This window comes from Rana temporaria, chromosome 2 (assembly GCF_905171775.1).
Source record: "Rana temporaria chromosome 2, aRanTem1.1, whole genome shotgun sequence".
Classification (NCBI taxonomy): domain Eukaryota; kingdom Metazoa; phylum Chordata; class Amphibia; order Anura; family Ranidae; genus Rana; species Rana temporaria.
The window spans coordinates 172301504-172315903 of record NC_053490.1 but is presented as its reverse complement, the minus strand read 5'-3'; the positions used below and the strand labels follow the sequence as shown (position 1 = coordinate 172315903).

At 47.2% G+C, this 14400-nt stretch overlaps 1 protein-coding gene across 1 annotated transcript in view; it reads left to right on the top strand.

The window, feature by feature from the left end:
• Positions 1–13277: 13277 nt before the first annotated feature.
• Positions 13278–14400, top strand: part of OBI1 (ORC ubiquitin ligase 1) — a 38150-nt gene continuing 37027 nt past the window's right edge. Inside the window, exon 1 of the mRNA XM_040341426.1 lies at positions 13278–13522. Coding sequence (XP_040197360.1) covers positions 13451–13522 — 72 coding nt within the window. The 5' untranslated portion in view covers positions 13278–13450. The remainder of the gene's footprint in view (positions 13523–14400) is intronic.

Sequence of the window (14400 nt, the reverse complement as noted above, 5' to 3'; positions counted from 1 at the left end):
AAATACAGTAGGTCTCTTACTATGGTCTTTTGGAAAAAAATGCTAATATGTCATTTCATTAAAAATATCTTCTCTAAAAATGGAACAATCTTGTTATTATTTAAGGTAAACATCTTCACAGATCAGATCTATTTTCTGCACTACTAATTGGCAAATGAATGCAGTTTAGCTCATAAGTCATTTTGCTGGAATATTACACCACCTAATCTGAGTTCATTAAAAGATAAAAATATCCTGGGTAACAATTTCACTCTTATTAAGGCATGCCCTTTAATTTAAGAACATTTCCTTGTTTTTTGGACTTGGGGCTATAAAAATTCATCTGCTCAGTCACAGACCATTTAATTTTGGATGCATCATTGCCAGTTGGTTACAGTAATTAGCATTCCCTGTGTTGTGGCAGATTCCCTTAAGCTATGCTAACTAGGGTTGCACTTCTTGTATGAAAACATAAGCAGCAATGTGCAAATGAGCCAGGCCACCCATCTCACAGACATAAGCTCAACCTACAGTTTTTGGCTCAGGGTGACTTGTAAACCCACCTGCAGATCTTATTTACTGATTATTTATGACAAGGACTGACAGCATCTGTGAACAAGCACATTATGGCATTTCAGATTCATACCTAATGCTTAATAAATTTACAATTTTTTTATCATGGCTCGTTAATTCTAATGCCTCAATACTCTCATAAATCACAACTCAAATTTTACCTCTAAAATTTTTTTTGTATCTGCTCAACTCAAGATCAGTGAAGGGAAGGTAGACTGGTAATAAATTGCATGCATTCAGGTTTTGCCTCAAGTTAAATTATAAAGAAAAAGTCAGCGATATCCAGCCACCGGTTTTATCTATAAGCTCCTTACAAGGGCACAAGTTTGAAGATGTTTTGACCAAAGTAACGATTTAGCCAGGTTGCAGCCAGAGGCCACATGCTTCAGGGATGGACTACTTCTGGGTCTTACACAGTAAAGCCTTATGCCGCGTACACACCATCACTTTATGTGATGAAAAAAAATTACGTTTTTAAAAACGTCACTTTAATTGACCGTGTGTGGGGGAAAACCACGTTTTATGTCTTGTAAAAAACGACCAAAAAAAATTGAAGCATGCTTCAATTTTATGTGTCGTTTTTCAAAAGTGCACTTTTTACTTCACAGAAATTGACCGTGTGTAGCAAAAAACGTTGTTTTCTAAGACGTTTTTTCATCCACGCATGCCCAGAAGCTACTTATGAAGCAAGCTTCAATGGTAAAACGTGGTGGAACGTAACCTCACTTTGCAAGATCATTGTGAGAAAACGATGGTGTGTAGGCAACTTCGTCTTTGAAAATTGAAGTTTCAAAAACGTAATTTTTTACTTCACAGAAAGTGTCGTTTTTTTTCATCACATAAAGTGATGGTGTGTACGCGGCATGAGGCCTCGTACACACGACCGAGTTTCTCGGCAAAAACCAGCAAGAAACTTGCTGGGATATTTCTTTTGCCGAGGAAACCGGTCGTGTGTACATTTTTCGACGAGGAAACTGTAGGGGATCCCGTCGAGTCAAAAAGAGAGCATGTCTTCTTTTTCCTCGACGGGAATGGAGAAACTTGCCTTGTCGAGTTCCTCGACAGCCTAACAAGGAACTCGACGAGGAAAGCGATGTGTTTCACCCGTCGAGTTCCTCGGTCGTGTGTACGAGGCTTCATACACACGACTGGTTTTCCTGGCAGGAAAACTGCCAGGAAAGCATTTGGCCGGGAATCCCGGCCGTGTATATTCGCCAAGGAATGTTTCCCAGTCAGGAAAACAGACGGGAATCCCGACGGGAAAATAGAGAACCCTGCTCTCTATTTTCTTATCGGGTTTCCCTGCTGAGAAAACCGGTCGTCTGTATGGGTAAAAAAAACTGGCACGCTCGATAACACTTCCACGCATGTGCGGTAGCATGCAAGGTTAGTGTGGGGTGTAGCAAGATGGCGGCGATGGCATCGAATGTGACGAGACACCGGCTTGTCGTAGTCGATGATGTCACCTCGTTCTTGCCATTTAAAAGAACGACAGGATTTTGTGTGGCCGTCTGTATACACGCCTGCCAGGAATCCCGTCGGGATTACCAACGTTTTTTTTCCCAACGAGATTCTCGGTCGTGTGTACAGGGCTTCAGAGGGTGCTGCTTGGAGTCTTCAAAACACCTGACATAATCTTTTTGCACGATTGTTTCGATAATTCTTCAACCACCTGCTGATTGCTCACAGTAAATATACTGATAAACAATGTGATCACGATTATTTTAAATGTTTTACAAACATGGTTAAATGAAGGGTTAAGAATTTATAATTTTTTTTTTTTAGAGAATATGAATGATAACACAAAAACTTTTCTTTCACTCATGGTTAGTGTTTGGCTGAAGCCATTTATTATCATTCAACTGTGTTTACTCTTTTTAAATCATAATGGCAACAGAAACTACCCAAATGACCCTAATCAAAAGTTGGCAATCTGCATCTGATCGCAATCTGCATCTGGTGGCTTGTTATTATCTGCATCTGGTGGCATGTGGTAATCTGTATCTGATGGCATGTGGCAATCTGCATCTGGTGGCAGGCAATTTGGCAAGTGGCAATCTGCATCTGGTAGCAGGTGATGTGGCAAGTGGCAATCTGGTGACAGGCACCGTGGCAAGCTGCATCTGGTGGCAGATTCTGCATTATGGTGAGTTGTACTATTTAATTTTATATTACAATATAATAATAAAAAACAATGTGCTTCAATCATCCTGACACTATGTCAACCATGGTGTCGTGATGATTGAAGTGCTAACACCAGCCATTTCCCGACAAATTGGCAGCAAAAAACGCTTTGTCACCCCCCCACTACCTTAAGTGATGCCAATCAGTGATGCCAATCAGTGCCCATCAGTGATCACAATCAGTGCTGCCTTTCGGTACCCATCAGTGTCGCCTATCCATGCCCACAAGTGCAACCTATCAGTGCCGCATATTAGTGCCTCCTCATCAGCGCCCTTCAGTGAAGGAGAAATATTACCCTTTTAAAACATTTTCTAACAGAAACTAACTAATGAAAACTTTTCTTTTTTTTAATAACCCAGTGTTAAATACCACCCAAAAAACTCTATTTCATATGGGTATAGTGTAGCATGACCACGCACTTAGGCATTAGTACGACAGCACTGAAGGCTGACAATTGGTCTGGGCAGGAAGTGGGTGAAAGTGCCCTGTATTGAAGTTGTTAAAGTGGTTGTAAACCTACATATACACAGTGAAGTGACTGGCCTCAGGTGATACAGAGAGATTAAACAAATCCTCCTACATAAGTTGTACCTAATTATCTGAATGCATGAGTGCACCACACCTGCAAGATGTAATAGACACCGATCACAAAGTGCAGCTAACCCACAGGAAAGCCGTAGGTGCACTGTGCTGCACCCAAAGTGCTGGTTAACCGTAGCGCATCAGTGTGAATACAGCTTTATAGGGGGCTCAGGACAGTAAGGGCTCATTTACATTTGCTATTTGGGGGACAGTAAAGCACCATAGTTCATTGGGGCTTGTGACCAGTTACCACATCACTTAAAGTGGATGTAAACCCTCCATACACCCAGTGAAGTGAACAGCCTCAGATGATACACAGAGATGAACCAAATCTCCCTACATAGGTTTTACATGTATATCTGCTGTCCTCACATTTATATACCGTTTAGTAAGTTCAGATCTTGTTAGATTTTCTCTTCCTGGTTAACACAGAGTGTGATGTCTGGGCATACAGCAAAGATAGCTACTATTGCTGTTTGGAGGAAAGGCACACACCCCCTCTCATCATAGGCAGAGACTCTCAAGCCGCGTATACACGACCATTTTTCATGTCTTGGAAAAAAGTTTTTCTCAACGTGATTCTTGTCAAGTCTGCTTTTCATACACACGATCGTGAAAAAAAAACCTCGAGCCAAGCGTGGTGACGTACAACACGTACAACAGCACTATAAAGGGGAAGTTCCATTAGATTGGCGCCACACTTTGGGCTGATTATGCAAATTTCCCTTCTCATAACTTGCTTCTGAGAATGCACGTTTTTTCCCCGTCGTTAAAGTCTACACACGACCGTTTTTCACGACGTGAAAAACGCTGAGAAAAAATGGAGCATCTTCTACATTTTTAATGCCCATTTTTCACGTCGAGAAAAATGCTCTGGAGCCTACACACGGTCGTTTTTAACCACTTCCCGCCCGGCCTATGGCCGATTTACGTCCGGGAAGTGGTTATGAAATCCTGACAGGACGTTCTAAAACGTCCTGCAGGATTTCATGCCGCGCGCGCCCGTGGGGGCGCGCATCGTGGCGATCGGTGATGCGGGGTGTCAGTCTGACACCCTGCATCTCCGATCTCGGTAAAGAGCCTCCGGCAGAGACTCTTTACCACGTGATCAGCCGTGTCCAACCACGGCTGATCACGATGTAAACAGGAAGAGCCGCCGATGGCTCTTCCTCACTCGCGTCTGACAGACACGAGTAGAGGATAGCCGATCGGCGGCTCTCCTGACAGGGGGGGTTAGCGCTGATTGTTTATCAGCGCAGCCCCCCCTCGGATCGCCACATGGACCACCAGGGATGCCCACCCTGGAGCACCAGGGTGGGCCAAAGAAAAAAAAAAGCAAAAAAAAAAAAAAAAACGCAAAAAAAACAAAGAAAAAAAAAAAATAAAAAAAAAAACATAAAGAAAAAAAGATGCCAGTCAGTGCCCAAAAATGGGCACTGACTGGCAACAATCAGTGCTGCCACCCCAGTGTCCATCAGCGCCACCCCAGTGTCCATCAGCGCCACCCCAGTGTCCATCAGCGCCACCCCAGTGTCCATCAGTGCCACCCCACAGTGCCCATCCATGCCCAGTGCCCACCTAGCAGTGCCCATCTGTGCCACCCATAAGTATCCATCAGTGCCGCCCATGAGTGCCCATCTGTGCCGCCTATGAGTGCCCAGTGCCGCCCATGAGTGCCCATCAGTGCCGCCTATGTGTGCCCATCAGTGCCGCCTATGTGTGCCCATCAGTGCCGCCTATGTGTGCCCATCAGTGCCGCCTATGTGTGCCCATCAGTGCCGCCTATGTGTGCCCATCAGTGTCGCATACCAGCGCCGCCAATCAGTGCCACCTCATCTGTGCCCGTCAGTACTACCTCATCGATGTCCATCAGTGCCATCTCATCGGTGCCCATTAGTGCCGCCATATCAGTGCCCGTAATTGAAAGAGAAAACTTATTTACAAAAAAATTAACAGAAAAAAATAAAAACGTAATTTTTTTTCCAAATTTTCAGCCTTTTTTTAGTTGTTGCGCAAAAAAAAAAATCGCAGAGGTGATCAAATACCACCAAAAGAAAGCTCTATTTGTGGGGAAAAAAGGACGCCAATTTTGTTTGGGTACAGTGTAGCATGACCGCGCAATTGCCATTCAAAGTGCGACAGTGCTGAAAGCTGAAAATTGGCTTGGGCGGGAAGCTGCGTAAGTACCTGGTATGGAAGTGGTTAATGACCAATTTAAAAAATGTCATTTTTCTCATCATGAAAAACAGTTGTGTGTACGCGCCATAAGGCTGCTTTCACACTAAGACGCTTTACAGGCACTATAGCGCTAAAACTAGCACCTGTAAAGAGCCTCTCCTCTCACTCAATGTGAAAGACCGAGGGAGCAGTGCGCTGGCAGAACGCAAGCCACATCTTTGCATCGCTGTAGGAGCGCTCCTAAAGCACCCGCAGCCTCCTCTCACCGCTGGACACAGCCCAGCGAATGACGCGCTGTAGCTTTGACATTTCTTATATAGGGGAGGCAGGGCCACCCGTCACGTGACCCCGCCCCCTCTGACGCACCCTCTGCTATGTCACTGGGTAAGCCCAGTTTTACACCTTCCTGGGCTTCCCCAGTGACTTAGCAGAGGGTGCGTCAGAGGGTGCAGGGTCACGTGACGGGTGGCCCCGCCTCCCCTATATAAGAAATGTCAAAGCTACAGCGCGTCATTCGCTGGGCTGTGTCCAGCGGTGGGAAGAGGTTGGCGATGCTGCGCTCTGGATGGATGGATCTTCTCATTGTTGGACCGGAGATTACCCGCACCCGTCGCTGGATACAGACAACGTTGGAGCAGGAAGCCGGGACCGAGAGTGGATTATCACCGCTGGATTTTTTATTTTTTTTTTTATTAATAAAGGACTTTTGTGTGTGTGTGTTTTTTCCAACTATTTACACTTCCTTCGTGAAATTGTAGGGGTACAATGTACCCCATTACCAATTCACATGGGGGGGGGCAGGATCTGGGGTCCCCTTTGTTAAATTCCCCTTTGTTAGATTCTGATAAGCCCCCCGCCCGCAGACCCCCACAACCACCGGGCAAGGGTTGTGTGGATGAGGCCCTTGTCCCCATCAACATGGGGACATCCTCCCCATGTTGAGGGCATGTGGCCTGGTATGGTTCAAGAGAGGGGGGGCACTCTGTCCCCCCCTCTTTTCTGCGGCCGGCCAGGTTAACGTGTTTGGATAAGGGGTCTGGTGTGAATTTTTTGGGGAACTCCACGCCATTTTTTTTTATTTGGGGTGGGGTTCCCCTTAATATACATTCCAGACCTGAAGGGCCTGGTAATGGAATTTGGGGGGACCCCCACGCTATTTTTATGAATGAATTCTCTCTGAATTGCCAGAGCCGACAATTCATTATAGCCGCAAGCCCGGTTTTAAAAGACTTTTTATCCTTTCAGAAATGACACTTTGTGCAGGGACAGTTCTATGTACTGGAAACGTGCGTCATTTCACATGCTAACTTTACACCCCCCCTAGCTACGAAATTTAAAGTAATATTTCACTTTTATTGTTCCACTTTTACCATTATTAAATTCACTGCTCCCGAAAAAACGTCCATTTTTAAAAAAAAAAATTGCATTGATACATGTCCCCTGGGACAGGACCCAGGTCCCCAAACACTTTTTAGGACAATAACTTGCATATTAGCCTTTAAAATTAGCACTTTAGATTTCAAATGTTCGAGTCCCATAGACTTTAACAGGGTTCTAAAGTTCACACGAACATTTGGTGTGTTCGCAAGTTCTGGTGCGAACCGAACAGGGGGGTGTTCGGCTCATCCCTAGTACTCGGGTACTCTGATGGGCTGGAGACAGGTATTTGGGTGTTCTAAAAGACTGCAGATATGTACTCGGGTAATCTGGGCTGGGGACAGGTACTCGGGTACTCTAATGGGTTGGTGACAGGTACTCAGATGGGCTGGTGACAGGTAATTAAATGGGCTGGTGACAGGCACTCGGGTACTCTGGTGGGCTGCAAATAGGTACTCGGGGCTGGGAACAGGTACTTGGGTACTCTGAGGGGTTGTGACTGATACTCGGGTACTCAGATGGGCTGGTGACAGGTACACTGTGAGCGGTAAGTAGCTGTTACCACAGTCTCCTCCTCACACAAGATCGGTGTGTGAGGAGGAGAACCCGGAAACAGCTAGTTACTGCGGTTTGTTTACATTCTGTGACCGGCTGTGATTGGAAACAGCCGATCACGTGGTAAAGAGACAATTTTATTGGCTCTTTACCCCAATCGGGGATGGGCTGTGTCAGAGTGACATGCCTCTTCCCGATCGCCACTCTGGCGCCCCTGGGGGGCACGCACGAGCGGCGTGCACGAAGACAGTGCTGTGATTGGACACAGTCTGACATTTTTATTGGCTCTTTACACTGATCAGAGATGGGATGTGTCCTGAGGGACACGCCTCATCTCTGATCGCCGTGCTGCATGCCCCCCGAGGATGCGTAAGAGCAGCGAGAATGGGCGGACATCATATGATGTCCACATGGAGGGAGGAGATGTCCCTGCCGGCATAATTTTACTATGGCCTGGTGTGGTTAAGGGTGTGCAATATAACATTTGCCCAACTGTCTATTTTTACCATCCTCCTCACTGCAAATGTTAACAAGCCCTAACCCCCCCCCCCCCCTTAAGTTTTTGGATTTCTCCTTTGTCCCACTGGAGAGATTTCTCTTTAAAAGAAAATGGCCCGGATTCACATACATCGGCGCATATTTATGCCGGCGTAGCGTATCGAACATACGCTACGCTGACGCAGCGCAGAGAGGCAAGCACAGTATTCACAAAGCACTCGCTCCCACTCGCTCTCAAATCTACGCTGGGTCTTCCTCGGCGTAAGCCAGCGTAGGTGGAAGTGGGCGTGAGCCATGCTAATGAGGTGTGACCCCATGCAAATGATGGGCCAAGCGCCATAGAAGTACTTGAAATGAATGGCACATGCACCGTCCCGTGGCCGCATCCCAGTGCGCATGCTCAGAATCCTGTCGAAACATCAGCCGAAGATACGTCGAATCACTGCCTACCACGTGAACGTAACCTACGCCTAGCCATATTCACGTACTACATAAACAACGTAAAATACGACGGCTCTGTTTCCTGGTCCATACCTTTGCATGAGTTGCACCTCCTATATGGGGAATAACTTTACGCCGGACGTACGACTTACGCAAACCGCGTATATTATGCACCGGGCGCAACTACGTTCGTGAATCATCATAACTCCCTTATTTGCATATGTGCATAGAAAATCAATGGGAGCGGAAAATGCGCCCAGCGTAAATATGCACCCACGATACGACGGCGTAGGCAAGTTACCTCGGTCGTAGAAAGCCTATTTTTAGGCGTATCTCAGATTGTGGGCATGGTGCACAGATACGACGGCACATAGTTACACTTACGCGGCGTATCTCGAGATACGTTGGCGTAAGTGCTTTGTGAATCCGGGCCATAGTCTCCAATGTGAGGAAAAATGACTGTCCATGATAATTCTCTTATTTTCACTAACATCCAAATGTTCAGGACAAGCTTTTGGAGTCTTTCTCCTTGTTCTCCCTTGTTCAAAGCCACAGCAGTTCTCATACACAAAGTCTTAAAGTAGAACTATTTTGCATACCCTTTCACACTTGTGCGACTTCAAAGTCGCGCGTTTTTACCGCAAATTTGCCATGATTTTGACAAGACAGTCATACGACTGTGGATCCGACTTTGCCCCACAACTTGAAGTATGACTTCAATGAGCAGGGACACGACTTTGATCCCCCAATAATTAGGGGGAAATCCACGCAATTTTTTTTGGAAAAAAAAAAAAAAACGGCATGGGTTCCCCCTTCATGAGCATACCGGGCCCTTCGGTCTAGTATGGAATTTAAGGGGAACCCCCACGCCAAAAATACGGCGTTGGGTCCACCCCAAAATCCATACCAGACCCTTATCCGAGCACCAGCCCGGCCGGTCAGGAAAGGGGGTGGGGATGAGCGAGCGCCCCCCCCTTCTGAGCTGTACCAAGCCGCATGCCCTCAACATGGGGGGGTGGGTGCTTTGGGGCGGGGGGCAGTGCCCCCCCACCCCAAAGCACCTTGTCCCCATGTAAATGAGGACAAGGGCCCCTTCCCGACAACCCTGGCCGTTGGTTGTCGGGGGGCTTATCGGAATCTGGAAGCCCCCTTTAATAAGGGGGCCCCCAGATCCCGGCCCCCCATCCTATGTGAATGAGTATGGGGGTACATCATACCCTTACCCATTCACCTGAGGAAAAAATGTCAAAAAACATAAACACACTACACAGGTTTTTAAAATAATTTATTAGTCAGCTCCGGGGGTCTTCTTTCGACTTCTCCGCTCTACGGGGATCTTCTTCTGACTTTGGTGGTCTTCTTTCATCTTCTCCGCTCTCTTCTTCTGCTCTCCGCGCTCCCCGGTTCTTCTCCCGCCCTTCAGGGCTGGCCGCCGTTATCTTCTTTGAAGCTCTTCTACTAGCGGCGGCCAGCCCAGTCTTCCTCGTCGCCTTCTTCCCTCTTCTTTTCTTCTGATGTTGACTCGACGCTCCCTCCCGCTGTAATGCCGGGTGTGCGGTGCGCAACGATTTATATAGGCCTCTTATGACGTCACAGTCCCAGCATGCTCCGGGTGGTGAACGACATAGTTACCCCACCCTCTTATGTCGTCACCACCCGGAGCATGCTTTGCATGAATCTATATATGGTCGCTTCTGACACCCCCTATTCAGGTGCCCGGCCCATTTTCGGAAGCACCTGATTAGAGCCATAGGCTCTAATAGGCCCCCAAAACAGTGAACAGCGGGCGCCATGCTTTGCTAAAACTGAATCCGCCTCTCAGCCAATCAGGTTCCCGGGTCTGTTACCGGTCACCTGATTGGCTGAAACATCAGCCGATGTGATTGGACGCCTGAGAGAGGATGGAAGAAGACATGGGGGACGTGCAGGAGACCGCCGCTGACTAAGGTGACCACATTTCCAAACTACCATTCAGGGACACCCTCCCTTCCCAAAAGTCAGCTTGTGCTGTAACGAATCACAGCAATTGGACACAAGAGGCAGGATTTATGATTTCTCCAATCACAAGCAGGGGGCGGGAATGTGCTCCTCCAGGCATTTTTGGCCAGGACAAGTACTGTCAGTGAGTAAAGCGGCTATGTGGTGGCCTTTTTTGGGGGCATCAGATTGGCCGGGGGGTGGCTGTGTCAGTTTCATTCCCGGACACTGTATTGTCCTGGAATGAATGTGCCTGGGACAAACCTGAAAACTGCAGGACTGTCCCGGGCAATCCGGGACACGTGGTCACCCTACCGCTGACCCGCTGCGAGACAGGTAAGTGCCGGGTAGCATCTGATGGAGCACAGTAGTGGCAATCGATAGGCACACTGGCAGCATCTGATGGGGCACAGTAGCGGCAATTGATTGAATGCTGGCAGCATCTGATGGAGCAAAGTAGCGAAAGTTGATGGGCACACTGGCAGCATCTGATGGAGCAAAGTAGCGAAAGTTGATGGGCACACTGGCAGCATCTGATGGGGCACAGTAGCGGCAATTGATGAGCACACTGGCGGCAATTGATGGGTGCAGTGACTGCGTTTGATGGCACAATGGTGGCAATTTATGGGTAAAAGTTCAATAGTGAAGCTTCAGTGATATTAATTAAAGTGGAGCTCCACCCTAAAGTGGAACTCCTGCTGATCGGAACTCTCCCCCCCTCCGGTGTCACATTTGACACCTTTCAGGGGGGAGGGGGGTGCAGACAGGTATTTGCACCCACTTCCGGCCACACAGTCTCGGGCAGACTGCGGGCATGACGTCACCACCCCCCCCCCAGTACACAGCGAGAGCCAATCGGCAGGCGTAGCGCGACTCGCGCATGCGCCATAGGGAACCGGGCAGTGAAGCCGGAGCGCTTCACTTCCTGGTTCCCTCTCGAGGATGGCGGGGGCAGCAGAGTGACGAGCGATCGCTCGTCCTCTGCTGCGGACGGTGCTGGACAGGGCCATCTTTTCCATTGGGCACGCTGGGCAGTTGCCCGGGGGCCCCGCTTGCCTGGGGGGCCCCACCGGCTGCCCAGCAACTCCAGTAAAAAATTGTGGAGAGTGACGGGTTAGAACTGCCCATGCCCAGTTTGCGGAAATCACAGAGAAGATCCGATCCTCCACGAGTGCGGGGGGTTGCTGATGTAAGGGGGGAGTGAATGCAAAAATGTAAGGGGGCACTGATATAAAGGTTCCCCCTCCTATATTAGTGACCCCCCTTACCTTAGTGTATTTATTCTATGGAAGGTGGTCTCTGCTCACCAGAATGCCCCCCCACATCAGAGTACCCCTTTACATCAGAGTCTGCAGGATTCCCCCTTACAACACAAGGGGGAACTCAGTCTGCGGACCCTGATGTAAGTGGGAAAGAGAAAGCAGTGGACTCTGATATAAGGTGGTCTATGGTCACCAGAGCCCCCCTCCATATCAGAGTTCCCTCCTTAGATCATGATCTGCAGCGTTCCCCTTTACATAAGAGTTCCCTTTCACTGTAAGGGGGGAATCCTGCAGACTCTGATGTAAGAGGAAACTCTGAGCAGGCTGGGTTATAGTAACCTGACCTTCATGTCAATGAAGACATTTTTTCTAACTTTTTTTTAACTTAAACACATTGCTAATAGCACTAGCTACTGTATATGTTTATAGTTTAAATACTGACATTTGCATTGTTCGGCACTGAAAACTGTAATTTTAGGTACTTTTTTTTGCACTGGCAGTAAAAGATGTGGTTCTGCCAGTAAATGTTATGATTTTTGTCAGTAAATTCTTGTGCGTGATTGTGTAGACAGGGCCCCTGTGCACTGTATTGCCCGGGGGCCTATAATGCTCTTAAGATGACACTGGTGCTGGACTCCAGGACAGGAAAGTGTCCTAATATTAAAAGTCAGCAGCTGCAGTATTTGTAGCTGCTGGCTTTTAATATATTTTTTTCAGCAGAGCTCCGCTTTAATTAAAAATGTCCAAATGAGTATGATCATCAAAATAGTTGAAATGAAGGACCTCCACCAAGATTTCAGTGTGCAGACATAGAAACACAACACACCACACCCTGTGCAGCTTATGAAACATGTCAGGCTGGCTGATACAAGTACGCTATGAGCCGCGGAGTTCTTTTATGTTTTGATGCCTGTTTACCTGTTCGTTTTTGTAAGTACCATACAATAAATTGTGTGTTGCTTTTACCTACCGGCTTCACTATTGCTGTTTCCTCTCTGCATTTTTGGTTACACTCTTGCTGATAAACGCAATATACACCTTTGGATCCACAGACAGCATCAAGGATAAGAAGCATCCAAAACTACATTGATGATCATACTCATTTGAACATTATTAATTCATTAATTTCACTGGAGCGCTACACTATTTTACTTTTACTATTTTTGTTTGCTTTATCCACAAACTGTGCTAGCTGCTCTGTTTCAATATTATTTTTTCACCAATTTATGGGTACAGTGGCTGCGTTTGATGGCACAGTGGTGGCAATTTATGGGTACAGTGGTTGCGTTTGACGGCACAGTAGCTGCGTTTGATGGGCACAGTGGCTGCAATTGATGGGGTTGTTTTGTTTGTTTGCACCCCAAAAAAAATTGTGAGCACCATCCGCCACTGGGAAGTTCCATATTTGGGTGGAACTCCGCTTTAAGGAAGGCACAGACAGCAATAAAAACTGACAGGGGTTCTAATTCTTCTCCCCTCTATCCAAAAATAAATAAATAAATGATCCTCTTAGTTATATTATAAGCGAAGGTGAGTGTAAGATGGGTGTCCTAAATGAAAGATTTCACCTGTTTGTTTTCCCTCAGTGATAATATTCTCCCCTAGTGGGGAAGGGTGAGCTGTGTAGCGGGAATGGTAAGGACCTCAGTGTATGTTTATGTTCCTGTTTATGTTTCTATACACACATGTCTCCCGGCACTTCCTGTGTGCAGGGCGCCAACTTCCCCGGGAACAGAGAGCGCTGTGTACGGAGAGAGGGAGGAGATTGGTCTGTACGGCGATCCGTAGCTGATGATTGGCCAGGATGGAGCGCTGTGTGGAGTAGTTAGTAGTGATCCCGGACAATGGAGCACAACGTGCAGAATGTTACCCTATCTCTGACCCTGCCGATCAGCTGTCACATCTGTCTGGGCAAGGTAAGGACTTCCTATAGGGAAAGCCGGGCTCCTCCATGTCATACATCTGATCTCCTGTATAGATGGATGGGAGCCTGATGGAGGTGTCATGGTGGACGATCCTTGTAGTCACAGACTGTGATCTGTCAGTGATAGAGAACAATGGTGGTGGGTGGTAGGGATTGCTATGTAAGGAGGTGGAAGTTCTAAAATCATTCATAGTGTGTATGTGAAGCTGCTTTGCTCCATGTTGGGTCAGTGTAAGAAATAATTGTTTCCTCTGTTCACACTATACATGTGTTATGTATGAATGCAGCATGTGTGCGTTTCTACGCAAAACAGCGCCCTGCACTGCGTTATACAATGCATGGAAGTGGAAGAACAAACGATCCGAAAATCAGTGCACAGCTTTCGGGAGCCGATTACAACGGTTCATCTGATTGGACAAACACGAGAATTTTCCTCGTGCCATAACCGATCGAATGATTTTCTTTTAATCAGTACAGTTGTCATCCAAAAATACAATAGAAATACAACACATGACATTCTGTTGTATGAGAATTTTCGTCACTTTAGTAACTTCTCCATTTTCGATATGCGACTAGCATGCAAAAAGTAAACCGATTATCTGTCGTCCGATTTTGGGATCGTGTGTGCGGCCATAAGGCTCATTTAGCCCACGTTCACACTGGGGGCAGGTTTGAAGTTCAGCTGAACTCACAAGGTTTCAAATCGGCATTTCAGTCTGACTTCCGGGGGCGATTTGACGGGCATCTGTACGGTTTTATGCACAGATGGCTATTGAAATCACCCCCCGAAGTCGCCAAAATTATTGCAGAAACTACTTTTGGGAATCGGTGCAAGGTCGCACCGATTCGGATTGTGCCATTACCAGCAAT